The 19438-nt window shown below is 41.2% G+C and overlaps 2 protein-coding genes across 4 annotated transcripts; one reads left to right on the forward strand and one right to left on the reverse strand.

Annotated features, from left to right (window-relative positions):
• Positions 1 to 115: 115 nt before the first annotated feature.
• LOC309719050 (guanine nucleotide-binding protein subunit alpha-14-like) lies at positions 116 to 11385 on the forward strand. 3 transcript variants are annotated; one of them, XM_082554848.1, is made up of 9 exons: positions 116 to 372; positions 447 to 497; positions 789 to 966; positions 7789 to 7973; positions 8078 to 8232; positions 8672 to 8800; positions 9271 to 9400; positions 9488 to 9641; positions 10584 to 11385. In XM_082554848.1, the coding sequence occupies exons 3-9, from the start codon at positions 846 to 848 to the stop codon at positions 10772 to 10774; spliced, it is 1065 nt and encodes a 354-aa protein (XP_082410974.1). In that variant the 5' UTR covers positions 116 to 372; positions 447 to 497; positions 789 to 845; the 3' UTR covers positions 10775 to 11385. The 3 variants fall into 3 exon arrangements, with proteins under 3 accessions (XP_082410974.1, XP_082410975.1, XP_082410973.1); XM_082554849.1 differs by having other exon boundaries at positions 807 to 966; XM_082554847.1 differs by lacking the exons at positions 116 to 372; positions 447 to 497 and having other exon boundaries at positions 523 to 966.
• Positions 11386 to 12615: 1230 nt separating this feature from the next.
• Positions 12616 to 15431, reverse strand: LOC309719051 (intermembrane lipid transfer protein VPS13A-like). The gene is made up of 7 exons (XM_082554850.1): positions 15343 to 15431; positions 15132 to 15213; positions 14922 to 15035; positions 14686 to 14761; positions 13340 to 13503; positions 13113 to 13158; positions 12616 to 12956 (listed from the first exon to the last, which is right to left on the reverse strand). Exons 3-7 carry the CDS (start codon positions 15021 to 15023, stop codon positions 12769 to 12771), a joined length of 576 nt encoding a protein of 191 aa, XP_082410976.1. The 5' UTR covers positions 15024 to 15035; positions 15132 to 15213; positions 15343 to 15431; the 3' UTR covers positions 12616 to 12768.
• Positions 15432 to 19438: the final 4007 nt, after the last annotated feature.

Here is a 19438-nt window from a genome sequence, read left to right on the forward strand (position 1 = left end):
CGTTATATATGTGAACTTTTCGCTACTTGTGATCATTCGACATATATACTGCCACCACTGACTGCTTATACTGTGGATAAATGCTGTGATTACCTCGCTTATATTCTCAAAAACCCTGCTGCAAGATCACAAAACGGGTGCAAAACACTCATTCCTTCACTGTTGGCCTTCCCGCCCTCTAGCGGGCGTGAAGGCCAGCCAGAGGGGCCCTCCCTCCTCCCTGCTGCCGAACTGCTAAATGCGTTTCCTGTCCCTGGATCTCATGAATTACGAGTGTGATATTATAGAAACTTCCAAGGAAAGCGAGCACAGCGTGGAGCACTTCTAAGAATGAGCCATGGCACTCCATGTCCGATTAAAACTCATCTACAGGTGAATTCCTCATCGCTCACCGTTTCCACAGGTTGTGGCAGCGAACTTCCCATTTTATCCTTTTCTATTTGTAGCCGGTGCCACGCCCTCCCGATTCGTCAGGATAAAGCTGAAGTGTCGTCCAGGTAGAGTATAACTGCAGCACTTTGTCCAATAGGAACAGCTCGTGGTGCACCTTGTTGTACACCTCGATGCTTAAGTAAAACAGAGAGAGAGCTTTGGACTTATCCCTGAAATCTAGCACTTTATATTTTAGCAGCAAACTTTTCTGTTTCTGTGGAAGTCAAAGGCGCAGTTTTGAAGATGCTCTGTGCCTTTTTGCGTCTGAAGTTGTGAAGTGCAAGAGGGGGCAAAGGAGCATTTTTTTTTAACACGTCTGAGTTTCCTTTTTCTTTTTTTTCTGTCTTTAATCAAAGCCTGCGACATTTTTACAGCCGAGTGGTCGTTGGAGAGCAACCTGGTGACTTTCAGCGATGGCTGGATGCTGTGTTTCAGCGGAGGACAGAGAGAACCAGAGGATCAACGAGGAGATTGAGAAGCAGCTGCGGAAGGACAAGAAGGACTCTCGCAGGGAGCTCAAGTTGCTGCTTTTAGGTGAGCATCACTAACCTGAACACCAGCTCGGAGGGTAACTGACTTCACGGAGTCCTCCTCATTCTCCTCATGCTCTCAAATACCATGCTGTAAATCATTCAAAGGTTTGATCTTGATTGTAGTCATAGATGTTCTTTTCCGGGCAAACGAAAAGCTTTAAAACATTTGCTCTTAAAGTTGTTCCTCTAGCGGAAGGATCCAGGCGTTTTCATTTTCAGTTGTGGGGGATTTTGGAGACGGCTCGGCAATTGCCATTTCACCGCTTCCTGGCCACACCTGGCCACGGGTATCATGGCAGGTGGGACAGAGCTCTGACGCCTGTCGACTAGTATTCATTTAGTCATATGTAAGAAGAATGCACACTTTAGAAGGGAAAGGAGTGGGTATTATATCCAGCACGCTACATTTTGTCATTGCCACGTGTGTCTACATGAGAGGATTCAAGTCATGAGCAGCGTTTCACAGTTGAGGCGCACTGGCTTTCCGAGAACATCCAGGGTATGCGCAGCCGCGCGCCATGGCGCTGCCATTGATTTTACGCGTGGTCGGGGGTTTGAATCCTTGAGTACTTTTTGTCTGCTGGGGTTGCTAAGTTTCCACCTGGCCACAGAAATGCCGAAAATGGACACACACAGACAGACAGACAGGGAGAAAACGGATCGTTCAAAATGATATCCGTTTCTTTCCTTTACAACACTTTTACACAGTCCTGTTCGTGATGACCTGTGGAAAGCGTTAAGGCGTGGTAATAGAGCCTTAACCTCACCCCACACACACACACACACACTCTTCCTGAATATAGGGGGGTTGCCCTGTTCTAGGGTTATATAAGTTTATGGAAGCGGCTTCCCGATCCAGAGGAAACTTGCTGAACATGTATCAGGCGCATTTTACTGCAGCAGTGTGGGAGCACTTCAGGAACGCAGTCGCCATCCACGCCTCGGTCAGTGGTGTGTTTGAAAGCCATAACTAGCTGCTGCGGGCGCATTTCATGCAAACGTCATGCAAATGCATCACGGAGCACGAGCTATTGGTTTTTACCAACTGTTCTTTTAGCAGATCATTTCACTCAAAACACAGCGTTATGTTTCTGCCTGCAAGCCAACATTCATTTGCTTTAAAAGAAAACCATTTTCTCAGCTCACTGAAGGCTGTTACAGACAGCTGGACTGCAGCAGTTTTGTTTAACACATCACAAAGGTAGTTGAGAGAAGTCAAAAAGTGGAGTGAAACAACTTTCCAGAAAAAAGGATGACCCTGGAGTCTCTGTTCAGGCTGAAGGAGTGTCAAACATAAGGCCCAGGGCCCAGAACCTGGCCGTCAAAGAGCCCAACTCGGCTCCCTAAATAACTTTGGATAATGTGGTAAATGCAAAAAAGAAGGACATAAATGTTATCATTCAAAGTGTATTTTTTTTAAAGCTTTTTTAGCGACAAAGACACCAACTGCCCGGTCATGCTGCACCAAAGTCAGTCTGCAGGATAAAGTCTGGGAAATAAACTGCTTCTTTCTGTCATTTTTAAGCATTTCATCATCATTCTCCTTTCTTAAAGTGGGAGAACAAAGAGTCACGTTGGAGTGTTTCTGTTGCTTTCTGAGGTACTTAATGTATTCTTAAATGTCTTTACACAGACAGAAGAAGGAATGATTTGGAGGGTTTTCTTTTCCAGGTAATAAATCTACTGCTCCAGCCCACTAAGATCAAACAGGGCTCTGTGTGGGCCACAGTGTAAAAGGAGTATGACAGCCATGATCTAGAAAGTAACCTTTTGTTACCTGGTCAGAGTGACTCAGCTCTCAGTGGATTTCATTAGGATGGTCAGAGTCAGGTCTACTGAGAGTGCAAGAGATTATATTATAATATTTATACTATATATGCATATAAACATGTATAAATGCACATGCGCACACTTACAAATATGGATATATGCCCTCGATATATCGATATATACCCTCAAATATCTATACATACATTTACATATATAGACACTGAAATACTGTTTGGTTCTTCTTTTTGGAAGAAGTGTTGTTTTTTTCTGTTACTTTTAACTGGAAGATGTTTGAATGTAGCAGTAGATCTGCTGGATCTCTTTTTTTGTTGTTGTTTTTAAAAGTCAAATTTTGCAGATTAGTGACTTCTCATGTTTTTTGTTTTGTGCCTCTGCACAGTCGCTGCCTGGCAGGTACATTTCAGTTGTGAAAAAAAGGGACAGGGCAGAGTTTGACAGGTGGTAGTAGCCGTTATCTCATGACACTAACACCACATTCATTCACACGGGCACCATCACCTCGTGTTACAGCGTTCCCCGATCGAGGAAGTGTGCAGATATGAAGCTGTGTTTGGGCTTGTGGTCAAATCTGTTATATGTGTGTAGCTATTTCATGTTGGCCGCCGGTCTGTGGAGACTTCTGTAGCCGGCATTAATCGGTCACAAGGAAATTGTAAAACCTGACTCTGCACCACGCACACACGCACGTGTCCAGGAATCAAGATAAGTCAAGAGTCCAGCTCAAGACGTCTTTTCAGCTTTATTGACAGATACAGTGAAGAAATGACAGGAAAGTGGGGGGAGGGAGAGAAAGAGAGGGGAAGACAAATGGCTAAAGGGCCATGGGTCAGACTTGAACCTTGGCCGGCCATTCTCAGCCTTATGGTTGCCTGCTCAACGCACTGAGCTAAACTGGCACGTACTATAAGATATCTTGGACATCCCAGACTGCAACGTGAATGACATTTTTTGTGATTGGTGTTTCAAACCTTTTTGTATCTGACAGACTATTTGAATTGAAAATCATTCATGGGGTCAGTTGTCACAGTTTATATCTACTGTAGCTTCTACCGGTGGCGTCTGAGGAAGAACATTCTGCAGGGACAGTGAAGTGATTCGTCAGTTTTTATAGCTTGACTATCCTTTAATTTAATCCTCTTTGAAATCAGCACCATTTCACTAAAACAAATTCAAATGGTAAAAGAAATTTGACTGATTGGCAAGTTAATCAAGAATGATATTGACAAATAGAGAACTATCAAAAGTTCATTCTAGAGACGATGATGGCAAAGATTTGTCACAGATCAAGGGCAAAGATTAACTGAATAATGTGACATGAATACATGCAGTCTGAGCTCGTTAACCTCCCTCCTTGAGGTCCAGCCTGATTTGCCTCCAATCTGAGCACCTGCCTCTCCTTCTTCTCCAAAATGATCTCATCTCCGAGAAACTTGACTTGTAAACAAGGTGCATGCAAATGCACACAATTTGTCTAAGATTTGTTTGTTAAGATGTAAAGATGATGACATGCAAAACAGCTGGAAACCAAGGAGCTGACACACACACGCACACAACAAATGCCCACAAGGTGAAACTCCCCACCCATCCCTGCATAAATCCACACATACACAAACACAGCAACCTCCAATATTCAGGTCTGTTAACAAACACATTTGTTAACGAAATCGGCTGTGCATCATGTGATCTCAGTGAGAATATTACGAGCTTTTGCTGTAAGAGCTGAAGAGTAACATGGCAGAAAGGGACTGTGTGTGTGTGTGTGTGTGTGGTTTGCATACCTTTTAATAAGAACAAGTAAAGTATGTTTTAGTGAAATATAAGTTAATCGAAAGACCTTTTAGATGGAGAGCTTGAGTCCAAATACACACCGAGTCTCTGAGTTATTAAGCATGCATCTGATCCTGTCACTCAGGAAAGGTTTCAGGGTGAAAAAGTGCACCGTTCTTGTTGAATTAATTATTGGAAGTTAGGAGGGCTTTTGTTTTATTTATTTTTCCATCTGACCAAAGGAAGGTCATTTTTCAGAAGCAAATTAAGCAAGGTTGACTAAAATATTTTATTCAACCAGGTGAAACTAAAGCTATGAATGATATGTTGAATTTTATTTCGGGCAATTTGTGATATTTAAACTTCCTGTTCTCGGATATTGGCGAGTGTCCCTTTGGCAGTCAAATATACATTCAAATCGTTCAGCTTGCGTCCCTGCGTGGACAAGCTGGGTATTGAGAGTTGTCACAGAACTTGTTTTTATTTCTTTCAACTTATCTCTTAGTAAAAAGTTGTTCATAAAAAGACAGATGGGTCTTTAATGTAGCTGCCAGGCAGCTGCCAGCTGGCATACAGTATGCAACACCTGTGCAACATCACACGTAATAATTCAAATTTGGGTCTTTTTTAATGTAAATATCATAAATATTGAGTTGCAGTAATAACTCACCAGGATGCAGCTCAGTAATATTTTAAAGTATATATAAACTCCATGCTCTTGCAGAAGGGGCATGGATGCATGACACTGGGCAGGGGTACATTTTACTGTATCGTAGACAACTTCAAGTTTAAAATTGTCACTGTAAGGAGGGATAGAGACTCCCATGACTTTTTTTGTTTGTGTCTTTGCAGCAGAGAGCTAAATTTGCTTGCTTGCAGTGGCCATAATATCTTCTCTTGGGATAAATGAAGAGTAGAAAATTAGGCTCGTCTTTTATCTTTAACCTGGACCAGATACCACCAGCAAGCTCTGATCAGCTGACCTCAAAGATCTCGTATTTGCATATGAATGTAGTAATTTACTAATACATGGAGGCAACTGACCATAGTAAACTGGAAATAAACCAGTCCATTTCCAATTTAATTAGCACAATTAAAGGTCAAACATCTAGCTAGCACTGACCACACACAACAACTCAAGGTTCAGTATCTTTCTCCAGGATAGTTTGGCATGCAGAGCGGAGCAGCCGCGGATCAAACCACCAGCCTTACAACAGGTAAATGACCTGCTCTAGCTCTTGAGGCACAGCCTCTCTGTTAAATGGTTCAGACCCAAAGTGATCACTAAAATTTTGGAAGTCAGCCTAAAGAAGACAGAATGGGTGTTTCACAGTGTTGGGCAAGTTACTTTGAAAAAGTAATTAATTATAGTTACTAGTTAGTTCTTCAAAAAAGTAATTGAGTTAGTAACTGAGTTACAAGATTCTAAAAGTAATTAATTACTTGAAAAGCAACTATTGCGTTACTTTAAAAAAAAAGTTTAATTGGCCATGTTTGACTACTTCTGATGTTTCCTCTACATTTCACCTTTAAAAACAGTTTATTTGCCTTGTTTAGTATCATTCTTTTCAGCACAACCTCCTGTGTCTGAATTTACAGTTATGTTTTCATTTTGACATACTGTATTAACACAATTGATCTAAAATCAGACAAAAAACAACAACATAAAATCAGAGTAGAAAGTTATATTTTTTACTGTAACAAATGGTAAATGGTCTGTATTTGTATAGCACTTTACTTAGTCCCTAAGGACCCCAAAGTGCGTTACACATCCAGTCATCCACCCATTCACACACACATTCACACACTGTTGATGGCAAGCTACATTGTAGCCACAGCCACCCTGGGGCGCACTGACAGAGGCGAGGCTGCCGGACACAGCCTCGCCTCTGTCAGTGCGCAAAGAACAAAGTTATTTGCATCCATTTACCTTTTACCCCTTTTTTACAATAATCATTTCAAACTATTTACATAACAATCAGCTGTTCTGCATTCAATAAGATGCCACACAAATTATTTGTGCCACTCCAAATATTTCTGTCCACTATAAAGGAGAACATCACTGCCTGACACCTGCAGGTCTGACAGCAGCAGGTGTATCACTCCTCCTGTTTTTTTGTTTTGTTTTGTTTTTTTACACCTTGAGACGGCAGTCGCCTCATTGTTTTGACACACAACACAAAACTATCCACAACACCACACACTAACTACACACTCCAAACACGCTAAACGTCACAAATCTCTCACATCTACAAACTCGCTCTCTCTCTTTTTCTGTTGTCTGTCTTTCTCGCCGTCACTCCTAAAACTTCCCCCTCTTCCTAAACTTTTTTTGCTCATAAGCAGAGAGTGCTTATGTTAAGTTTAGACAGTAAACTTGGAGAAACTATTCAGGGAAAAACACCGCGTATATATTGTTTATCATGACTCTGGTTTTACGTGGCCTATCAACACAATTTAAACACTGGTATATATCACCTTGTTGCTTGTTGCCCATCACTGGTGTCACATGGGACCTTTTAAGGACCTGTTGAGCAGCCTCACAGCCACATTCTGGACCGTTTGCAGGGCTTCTGGGGTTGATTTGCTCAGGCAGGGAACAAAGGCAAATAATTATAGAGGCATGACAAAATAAAACATCCCTCCACCACTCAAAGTATTATACTATAGGGCAATTGAATTTATCTAGTAAGTGTGTGCATATCAATACGTTTAATAAAACATTATCTATGTAGCTCTCAGCAGCACACATATGAGCTCCATATCAACCTGCACATAAGTGATGCTTACACATTTCAGTATTTATACTATAATGATATAATCTGCTTGTACAATAAGTACTCTAATTTTCTTATACTTAACATTTATTTTCTTCCTCTTTATAGCTGTAGTTAGACTAATGTTATTACTGGTGGTTTTGATACTTAAATACTTCTAGGTACTATGAGAACCTGTTGTCTGGCATCAAAATCAAGACAATGAAAGCAGTCGTAACTGACTCATCAGCATGATTTCTTTAAAATTCAGAAACATGACAATTAAAATGGTCAAATCCTGCACCAATGAGCACTGCTGAGAAACAGGCTGTCACGTGAATGCAGATTTTTAAAAACAGACCTTAGACATAAAACTGCATTCCCGTCTGCTCACGCAGCCAGCAGATGTTTACTTTGGTTTGATTTGCAGAATGTTAATTTGCAACGAGGCAAAAAATTGTAGACCAAATAAATCTATTATTGAGTTTAATCCTCAATGTGTCTCACAGGCACTGGAGAGAGTGGAAAGAGCACCTTTATCAAACAAATGAGGATTATCCATGGAGGAGGATATACAGACGAGGACAAAAGGAGCTATGCCAAGCTGGTGTACCAGAACATCTACACGTCCATGCAGACAATGGTCCGAGCTATGGAGGCTCTTGGTATATCTTTCACTGATCCCCAGAACCAGGTACAGGCAGACTGACTCTGTTCCAGTCCTTTACAATAAAGACTTGATGGATGGTTACCTCATTGTTACCTCACTGTCTTTTTGTCTTCTCGGTGTGTCCATAGAGCCATGCCAGCGCAGTCCTGGAGGTGGAGGTGGATAAGGTGGAGGACTTAGATAGCAACCTCGCCATGGCTGTCAAGAGTCTGTGGGATGATCCTGGAATACAGGAGTGCTATGATCGGCGCAGGGAGTACCAGCTGTCCGACTCCACCAAATAGTGAGAATTAGGCATTTATGATCTTTAACAGTGTGCGCAGATCAAATTATATTGACAGGATTATTAAATGAGTATAATATTCATGCAGAAGGAGGAGTCCCTTCTGACCACATAGATGAGTGCCTGCTGATAGAAGAACAAAAATCTTGCTGAATATAGTCTCTGTCACTGCCACGAACGATGGCAATAAAAAGAGAAGAGCTTTTTTTCGGCTTGCTGTTTTTACTATTTTGGGAAATGCAAATTTGATCGAAGCTAAAACAAAAAGTATTTGTTCTCTTGCATTGGAGCAAAGTCTTCATCTCCCTTGAGAGTCCCACCAGTGAGTGAACTCTCATGTAGCTACATGCATTTGGTTTACATTTTAAGTTTTCTACGTGTTTTCTGTATTTTTCCTTTCTTAGTGTTTTTTTTTCTCCCTGCATATTTTTCTTTTTAGCTATCTCACAGATCTGGATCGGATTTCACAGCCCTCATACATACCTGACCTTCAGGACATCCTCAGAGTCCGAGTCCCAACCACTGGTATCATTGAATACCCCTTTGACATGGAGAATGTCATTTTCAGGTGAGGTGCATGTTGACATCTTCTGAGTTTCAGTTCAATTCAGTTCAGTTGAATTTATATAGCATCAAATGACAACAGCAGTCGCCTCAAGGTGCTTTATATCTTAAGGTAGACACCTTACATGTGTAAAAGGTAAGTGAAGAAGAAACACTCAGTGCTTCATGGGAAGCCAATGCAGCCTAGACCTATTGTAGCATAACTAACAGATCACCTGATCCAGCCCTAACTATATGCTTTATCAAAACGCAAAGTTTTAAATCTAATCTTAAAAGTAGAGAGGCTGTCTGTATCCCAAATCCAAACTGGGAGCTGGTTCCACAGAAGAGGGGCCTGAAAGCTGAAGGCTCTGCCTCCCATTCTACTTTGAAATACTCTATGAACCAAAATAATAGCAGCAGCACTGGAACTGGCCACAGGCATGGCACCGACCTCGAAGGTGGCGTGACTTTTCTTGGCTGCTTTTATGACAGGATGGTTGATGTGGGTGGTCAAAGATCAGAGCGGAGAAAGTGGATCCACTGCTTTGAGAACGTCACCTCCATCATTTTCTTGGTGGCACTCAGCGAATACGATCAGGTCCTGGCTGAGTGCGACAATGAGGTGAGAATTTAACGACACAGCAAATGATGATTTCAGTTTACATCCTCCTGGAGTTTTACATGTGTTTGATCCCTTTAAACATCTCAGAACCGCATGGAGGAGAGCAAGGCCCTGTTCAAGACCATCATCACCTACCCCTGGTTCCAGCGCTCATCTGTCATACTTTTCCTCAACAAGACCGACATCCTCAAGGAGAAGATCTTGTACTCTCACTTATCCACCTACTTCCCTGAATTCACAGGTTAGACTGAGTGAATGCTCATCTTGATTTCAGCTCTTATTCCACCACAAGATTTGTAATTACTTAGCTGATCTAATTAAGTCCTTCATCATACAATCGCTGCACGGTACTCATTTTTATGGAAGTGTTGAAATAGACTAAAAATACTCAACTGACACTATATTAGGTACACTGTGCTGGTACCAGGTTGAACCTCCTTTACCATCAGAATTGGTTTAATTCTTCATGGCTGAGATTTTAAAAGGAGCTGAAAACATTCAGCAGGAATTTTGGTCCACATTGGCAATCATTAGTCTAAGCTCCGCCCCTCCCTCCTTGATACAAGCCCACAAGAAAATCACCAAATTTGTTCTGCATTAAAAACCCATAATTTGTTCAAAATAAAATAACTGATTGGTTTTTTTTTAAACACATTTTTAATCTTTAAGTATCAAGACTTAGAATTTCAGTTTTGGTTTGGTGTTTTTGGCTGACAAGAGGTGAAACCATGTGTGGTCTTCTGCTGCTGTAGACCATCTGCTTCAGAAGATGCTCTTCTGCATACCTCGGTTGAAATCAGTAGTTAATTACCATTAGTTACTATATCATCACGTCTGGCCATTCTCCTCTGACCTCTGTGAGGACTGCTACTCACAGATCATCTTTTCACTTTCAGACTATTCACTGTAAACACTACAGATGGTTGTGTCTCAGTAAATTTGAAATACTCAGACCAGCCTGTTTGGTACCAACATTTAAAGTCACTTAAATCACTTTTCTTCCCCATTCTGATGCTCAGTTTGAACTTCAGCAGGTCGTAAAATGCATTGAGTTCCTGTCATGTAATTGGCAGATTAGATATTTGCATTAACAAGCAGTTGAACAAGTCTACCCAATCAAGTGTCTGGTGAGCGTATGTTGAAGTTACTGACATATTTAAATAATATCAACCCTGAATTGCAGGACCTCAGCAGGATCAAGTAGCAGCTCAAGAATTCATCCTAAAAATGTACCAAGAACAAAACCCGGAGAAGGACAAGACGTTGTATTCTCACTTCACCTGCGCCACGGACACAGAAAACATCCGCTTTGTCTTCGTGGCCGTCAAAGACACCATCCTCAGGCACAACCTCAAGGAGTTCAACCTGGTGTAGAAAGGTTGCATACAGCACAGGAGCAAATGCATACAAGAGAAGACCTGAGGAAAGCCGAAATAGAAAAGAATCTAATTATCAATCAAGCTTAAACCAAAAAAAAGAAATTTGAAATTGTTTCATTTCTAACAAGGGGGATCCAAAAAAGAGAGAATACAAACATCCTGTACCAGACATACTAACATGAAATTGTGTTTAGATGCTTTAGTTTCCCTTGTAGTTTTTTAGTATTTGCTGTAAATGATACATTACAGTGGAAATGAGAAAGTGAAAATTAGTAGCAAGTAACTGACCTGTTGTGTGAACTACTTATTTAAATAGACATATGATCTGAGTGCTTTAATGTATGTAAATGTATCCCCATGTAATAGTTTGATAAGGATGCTCTTTAGCCCGGTTTTGTGATTTCATAATGTTTAGAAATGGTTGCTCTAACACTGAGACGCATGTAAGTGCCTTATTTACTCAGGACAGTCAGCAGAGCCACGGAGTTCATAGAGTGTCAGATGTAAATAGTCTGAGATGTGCTTTAGGAAAAAAAATACAACTGTTTCTTCTATTTATGGTTATTTTCAATAAAGAGATATAATTATTTAATAAAGAGTACAAGTCAGGTGCCTGACGTTTTCTTGGTGCGAGGAATAAATGAAGACCGCTTTGAATTAAAAAAAACGTTTATTTTTATTGAAAAAAAAAAAAAAAAGCCAGCGCAGTGAATATTTCGTTCCCCGAAAACAAAACTACGTTAATGGCAGCAGAAAGTATTTAGTAATATTAAACCGTGATGCGCCCAAGACCATGTTTGGCATTGCATATGTGTGGTATAAAAACATAAAAATCACAAAATTTCATACTGCAAGCTCCTCATAAAGTCTGATGCGAGGATGGATATATACAGATAGACATCATATTAGGTCATATACAGCAAACTGATGCATGTAAGTACAGTATAAAAATAGCATGCATCTCTGACTCACACACTCAACAGTCTTTATTCTGCAATGTATAAAAATAGGAAAAAGAAGAACTTTAAGGATGCACATTTTTTGAATTATGTGTACTATAAAGCCATACTAATTCATATTAACATGCCTTTTATATAATCCAGTAAAAGAAACAGTGTGCAACATTAAATGTGCTACAACAATTACAGTTAATTTGGCCTCAGTGATACTAGAGGGATTTTTTCCCCCCCTATCAGTCGCTGTTAAGATTGACATTTCTACACCCAAATCCTCCTTTACATCCAGAAATGAAAGTTAAACTGAATCTCTAAAGCTACGGTAGGCAAAAATATTTTTGGTAGCATGCAGTAAAGAAAAAAAGGCACTGGCACACACAGAGCTCGTGTGTTTAGCATTTCTCAATCTTCAGAGTCAGTACTTGGGTAAACTCTCTCTTGCATCCTCCAATTTGGTGAGAACCCACTGAAAATAAATAATGACCAAAGTTAGAACTAATTATTTTCACTAGTCGTGTATCCCGACTGAAAGGAAATATCAGCTTGAGTCCAAATTGCAAACTTACTTTGGCTATCTCTGGAGTTTTGAAGTTTATTATCTTCCCAAACTCTTTGGCATGAAAGACTAACTTCACTCTCTCCTGCAGTGGAAAGCGAGGTTCAGTGCAGAAGTAATAATAATAATAATAATAATAATAATAATAAAGAAAAATTTAACTTTTAAACAAAGACAGCAGCAGTGGAAATGCTCATCTCCAGGATTCAAAACAGGGCTCCACAAAGCAACAGCTGACACCAGGGCTGCTACATCCAAGTTTTATACAGTCTGTGTTAAGCTGTGGGCTGCAGCCCCCTGGTGGGCAATGAAGGTACTGCATGTGAGAGGTATGAAGTCAAATCTTTACATTAGTTACAATTTAATTTGAATGTAACGCTGTTAATAGAGAGTCAAGTACAAGAAGTACAGCAGAAGATTAAAACAAATGAATGAAAACAAAGGACAACTCAGGGCATAAACAAATTCAAACAGGACCTATCTGATTACACACTGATGCGGCAAGTGCACAATCACATAGCACAGACAGAAATAACTGTACCTCTTGATCCCTTGGAAAGTGCTGCTGGCCATGTCAATAATGCCTCCTGTTGGTCGAGCTACTGCACCAACCAAACCTTTTCCAACACCTTTAAAAAAGCCCACTGCCCCCTCTTTCTGGGCCCCTGCATAATAACACAAACACTGCAGCTTAAGTTCAAAGATCTTCACGGCCAAATGTCAAGTGTTCAATGGAAACACACTAACAGAACACGTAGTTTTTTTTATGCCCTTATTTTATTGGACTAACATGTTTATACTTGTGGTCAGACTCATCTTACCTTTAATAGGTTTGGTAACGATCCCTGTGATCCCACTGACAAATCCCTGTGGGAAAAGGAAGATAACACTGCAGAATAAATGACTCATTACAGCCGTGCATTTTCTTTCAGACTAGTTTGCAGTGTTGTTGTTGCTAGTCTTACTACTTCCTACATCCTGCATTAACTGCGTGTTTCCTGCTGATAAACAGAGAGGAGCAACTTAAAAACCAAACAGTTTTACATACAGACACCAGTCCTTTTCCACCCCTGGTCAGCCCCTCTCTCAGACCGCTGGGCTGTTTGTTCATAGCTTCTCGTCTCTTCTGCTGGTACTCTTCATCCATTGTCATCGCTGCGACACCCTTTGCCATGGCACCTGTTATCCTGGAGGCTGCACCTGCAATACCGCCTGAATAACAAACATGATTTCTTACCTGAGAATATTTTTTAATATATCTTAAATGTTCATGTCAAAATTGTGTCAGTGAAAATCTGAAATCTTAAGGGCTCCAACATGTTGCTAAAAAGTCTCAGATGTGTAATGAAACAGCCACAGTTCACTGTTAAAGGCAATATAATGCTGAAATTTAACAGATATAACACTATATTAAAAACACATGCAGTAAAACGACAAATGCTCAGTTATTACACTGTTCAAATTACAGCCCTATATAGCAGCCATGAACCCATCCCAGTCAATCAACGTGTATAATGACAGCAGATAAAGTGAGGACAGCGTGCAGGGCTGTACAAACTCTTTAACGACCTTCATTTCTTTTTATTTATTTTTTTCATGTGGTGATGAGCAATAATTCTCCGAGCTTTATTACGTTTTTTGTTGGACATTTACTGCTTTTTAACTCATTTTCAATCTAGTTTCACATTATTTTCACAGGATTATTTTTAACATCTGATAAACTTCTTAACACTGATGTCAAGCATATAATGACACCAGGCTAAAGGGATGAATCATTATTGTTTCTACACATAATGGACACTTTCAATTAAATTTTATTTTTAACCAGTTTGTTACCAGCAGCCTCTCACAAAAAGCAAATGATTTGCTCAATCTATGAAACATGGCAATGATAACACAGTTTGACAGACATAAAATAGCTGAAAACAAGTGAAGGAAACTGGACAGTTGGGAGGGACAAAGAAAGAAGTGGCAGGTCTAAAAGGCATGCCTCCACTTAGGTGAAGCAGTGCTCAGACTCAACATAAGTGAAGCAGTGTGGGATCATCTTTACAGAAAACAGAACAAAAGACAACCAGCATCTAAGGAAGAGCTTTGAATGTCCTTCAAGAAGCCTGGAGAACTATTCCTGAAGACAAGGAAGCTGAGTAAGAGAGTTCAGGTTGTGATAAAGAATTGTAAAAACTGTTTTTGCTGTACATACTGTATTTCAAAATACAAAGAAATGAGTGCAAGACTTTTGCACAACACTGTACTTAAATTTAAAATAAAAGATAAATTAAACATAATTAATTTTTGAATTAGAAATTCCAGTGATTATTTAGCAGTTTTGACCTGATCCTGTTGAGCTAAGGCTGACTCTGTATTACCCCTTTAACACCATTTCATGCTTACCTACAGCTCCTCCCACCAGCGCCTTAACCCCAAGAGCCATTCCTTCAACAAACTCCTCAGGGCCCTGGATGGCTCCCTAGAAGAAAAAAAAAGAACAGTTATTGTGAATGTTAACCTGAATCCAATGTGGCCATATTTTCTAAATTACACAACGTAACTATTCACAGGTTTTATAACGCACTTCAAAGCTAAAAGACCCAGTTGAACTTGTCAATAATTTTATTGGATATCATTACCTGATAGGGCTCATAAAAGAAATCCTCCACCCCTTCTGACAATCCTCTGATCAGTCCAAATGGGTTTCCAAGAACATCGAGGCCCAGCACCAGCACATACATCTGCTTAATAGCCTTGAGATACACATAGGTGGAAAATCAAAATATCAAAACAAAAGAAGACAAGACAAATTGTCACTTGTCTGGTTTCATTGTGCTTGTATGTATTACCTGCTTAGAATAATGTCTGAGGACCTCCCACTGGAGCTGCTGAGTGGTGTAGAACTGGTAGGTCAATTCAAAAAAGGCCAGCCTGAAATAAATGTCACATTCAGCCAAGAAGCAGGGTTGGAATCACCAAGAACAAGTCACATGGAAGTAATTTAATGCTAATGGATGGCACATGCATGCTGTGTATTTGAGCCTTTTTCTGTATTCATACTTGAAGACAACATCCTGCACGTCAGTGAGCTGATACTCTTCAGCAACAAATTGAGCAACTGCACAGGGTTCAGTTCCGATCTCTCTTCTGTGTCAAGCCATCCTCTCCGCCTGAGCTCAGAGAGAAACTCAGGTGCAGCTGACAAAACAAAAAGCACAAAAACATCAGCAGGCATTAGTATGGCAACAAAGAAATTGCAGAGATCAGTTCAGACACTATTTGTTTGACAGAAACTGCATTCGCACACACCTTAATGGGGGAAATGTGGAAGTACTCGTAGAGGCTGATGGGAGATTTGTCAGCAGCAGAGACATGGTTCAGTTCTGTCTTTATGTTCGTTATGTCCTTTTCAAACAGTTCCACCTGAAGCATCAGGAGAAAGGCACAACAGCTGTTGAGTTAACTGAATTATAATCATAACGCAATCTGAACAGAAAGGTAACTTTGTGTGTGTGTGTCAAGGCGTGTAGCCAAAATCAAATAAAAAAATAAAAAAATCGAATCAAAATTTATTTATAAGCACATTGAAAAACAACATGGGTTGAGCCAAATTGATGTACATAGTAGAGATAACATAGTAAACATACATAGTAATTACTATAAAAGACTAGTCATAATTGAAAGCTAGAGAGTACAATTGTGTTTTCAACTGGGTTTTAAAAATGCTGAGTGTTGGGAAGACCTAAATGAAGGGGCAGACTGTTCCAGAGTTTGGGTGCAGTGATCACAAAAGCTTGTTCACCTCTGTCAAAAGGAACTTATCTGCAGACCTAAGTATGGAACGCCAGGACTGACATAATGAATTAATTAAATGTCCGTAATTACAGAAAATAAAACATTTAAAATACACAAACCTCCTGAGCTGACATCCAGGAGGGCCTAAATAGTCCTTTATGGCCTTCTTTCTCACTTATTTCTTCTCTTTGAACAATATTTTCTCCATGTGTGGAGCTGACCGCGAGCTGCAGCATGCAGACGCCATGTGCGCTAGCATAAAGTGGCTGAGTGGAGACCCAAACTGCAAACAACTGAACCCTCGATACTTCACCACCAGAGGGTGCAAAAGAGCAAAATCTGGACATAAAGCTCAACAAAACATAAAATGCAAAAGACCGTTACACTCCCACCAATCACTTGTGATTTAAAGAATAAAGTATTGCCTATGAACTAATGAATGGCTTTTAAATGAACTATTATGAATTATATTTAAGCAGAGTGCGGTGGAGAATCTTCTTCCCCTTCCATCAAAATGACTGTCTTCTGAATGGGTCTTTCCAGGTGAACAGGTTTGGAGGTACGTTTTCATTCTTTATCCAGGGTTGGATCACTCAGCAGCAATTTCACCTTGGTCACTCTTCCATCCTTTCCAGGGTACACTTCAATGATCCTTGCCAACTTCCACTGGTTGCGTGGAGTTATCTCATCCTTCAGACGATCATTGATCTTAGCATGTCTGTGCTCTTTGGTCCACTTCTGTCTGCCTTGAAGATTTAACAAATACTCTTTTTTTTTTTTTGTGTGTCCCGTTTGGATCTTTAGCCATCAGAATTGTTGTCTTAAGGCCAAGAAAGATGCCAAGCGGATTTATTTTACCAAGTGGATCATCATGGTCTTGCCATATTGGTCCATTTGATTGACCTTTATTATAATTATGAATTTATTTTATTTTCAGTTGCTACAAACGGGACAGACATGACTGGGGGATAGGACAGGGAGAAAGAATGAAAGAAAGAGAGGGAGAGAAAGAAAACCAAAGGGGAGACGAGACGGTGAGAAGGGGGGGAAGAAAGAAAAAAAAAACAAAAAAAAAAAACACCTGGGTCACCTGTATGGAGAAAAAAAACAGAAGAGAGAGCAAACAACAAAGAGCAACATAATAATAATAATAAAAAAAAAACGGCACCATCACAATAAACTAGCTAGCAGTAGATATCAGTAGATACTAAATAATAAACGATATTGTGCAGCACGCAAGATAGACAGCGCACAATGTGCTTTGAGGCAGCAGCCAAGAAAGCTGTAGTCCACGTCTGTGAATACCCGTGTGTACACCTGTGTGCATACCTGTGTGGATCAGCATGCTTGCATTCCAAAGGTTTCTCCATGTAACGATCTGCTAGGGAGTGTGGGGAGCCACAGCCCCGTCCTCCAAGGTATGAAGCAGGTATGGAGGAGATCAAAACTCCAGACATCCAGAGGCCCCCAGAACACAAGAGACCAAGGAAGACCAACAGAGGGGCAGCCGCGCCACTGTCCCAGTAAGAGCTGAGGAGAGTCCCAGATGAGGGCTCACTCAGCAGCCGCGGAGCAGAAGCCAGGGGGAGTTGCAGTGACGCGCCCGTGAGCTCCGCCGGCAGCCAGCTGTGCCTGAGTGACCGAGCCCCAGGCCGAGAGGCCGGGGGCACCCCACCTCCGAAGTGGCCCGAGCGAGCCCCAGGCTCCAGGCCCCGATAAGCGGCCGCCAAGGAGTGAGCCGGTGTGTACCCAGACGCCCACCCCCAGACACAAAGAACCACCAACGCACCGACACCTGAGGGAGTCCGCCACTGGCAGGGGAAGTGGTGGTGGGTGGAGATAGGCCTCCAAACCTTGGAGGGCCTGAGATGTTCATTGATCTTAGCATTTCTGTGCTCTTTGGTCCACTTCTGTCTGCCTTGAAGATTTAACAAATACTCTTTTTTCCACCTTGTCCAGAAAGTGTTGGCGAGTAGTTGAACACGACGCCACCTCTTACGGAGATAAAGATCTTCCTTCACAAACCGTCCTGGAGGTGGGGAGATGATTGTGGACTTCATGGTTAGTATGTGGTTCGGTGTTAAAGGTTCTGGGTTTGATGGATCACATAGCTGGTCAGTAGTCAATGGTCTGCTATTAATCACTGCCATGACTTCATACAGGAATGTCCTTAGAGAGGAGCTCTAAGGAAGAGTTGTCTGGCTGATTTTTCCAGAATGAGAACACTTCTTATGGTGCGAATTTGTCTTTCCCAGACACCACCCATGTGACTAGATGCTGGGGTGTTCATGAGAAACTCGCAGTCCAGTTTCCCTATCTTGGCTTGATCCATCTCCTTAAAAGCTTAAATATACTCATTTCTAGTGCTGACAAAATTCGTGCCTTGATCGCATCTTATCTGTACCTATGGCTTAATCTAATGGCTATGAACGGACGTAAGGACTTGATGAGGGAATCCGTAGAGAGGTCGTCAAGCATTTCAAGATGCACTGCTCTGGAGCACATGCAAGTGATTAGCAAGCCATAACGCTTTAGCTCCTTGTAGCCTTCTTTTACATAAAAAGGACCGAAGCAGTCCATCCCGCAGTAGGTGAATGGCGGTGTTGTCTCCATCCGATCCTCTGGGAGGTCTACCATCTTCTGCTGCTCTGTGTGCCTTCTGAACCTTCTGCATTTTACACATTTATAGATGTAAAATGACACAATCTTGCTGCATCCAAGAATCCAGAATCCGTTAGCTCGAAGTTCGTTCATGGTGATGCCTTGTCCTTGATGGTATGTCTTCTCGTGGTAATGTTTGACCAGTAATGCTGACACGTGACTGTCTCTTGGCAGGATTGCAGGATGCTTGACATTGGGATGCAAAGCTGCATGTGTTAAACGTCCGCCTACCCCAAGAATGTCTTGGTCATCAAGGAATGGGCATAACTTGTGTAATTTGTTAACCTTGTCTTTGAACTGCATCCCAAGGTTTTTATTTCCTGAGCAAAGGCTGTTTCTTGAACCATCTTTATGATTGTTAACGCTGCTTCCTTTCTTTCTTGTAGGTTACTGATGTCGTGTGATCTACTCTAGTGAACTTTTGCTTCTTTCACATAGCGCTTGAGTCTAGCAACTGCCTTAATCATTCTCCACCAGTCGGTAAACTTGTGTAGGTGATCTAACAGAGACCCTTGTTCCTCCACTTGTATCTTGTGAACTTGAACCTTCTTAACCTCTGCGTCACTGGTTGATAACTCTCCCACCTTAATTTCACAACTGGGTATGACTTTCTGCCAAAGGAGGTCTGGGCCTTTGAACCAGTTTGATGTTACAAGTTGTTCTGCTGTGATGCCTCTTGAGGCGTGGTCCGCCGGATTAT

The sequence above is a fragment of the Aulonocara stuartgranti genome (assembly GCF_965226115.1).
Source record: "Aulonocara stuartgranti genome assembly, chromosome: 12".
Taxonomy (NCBI): domain Eukaryota; kingdom Metazoa; phylum Chordata; class Actinopteri; order Cichliformes; family Cichlidae; genus Aulonocara; species Aulonocara stuartgranti.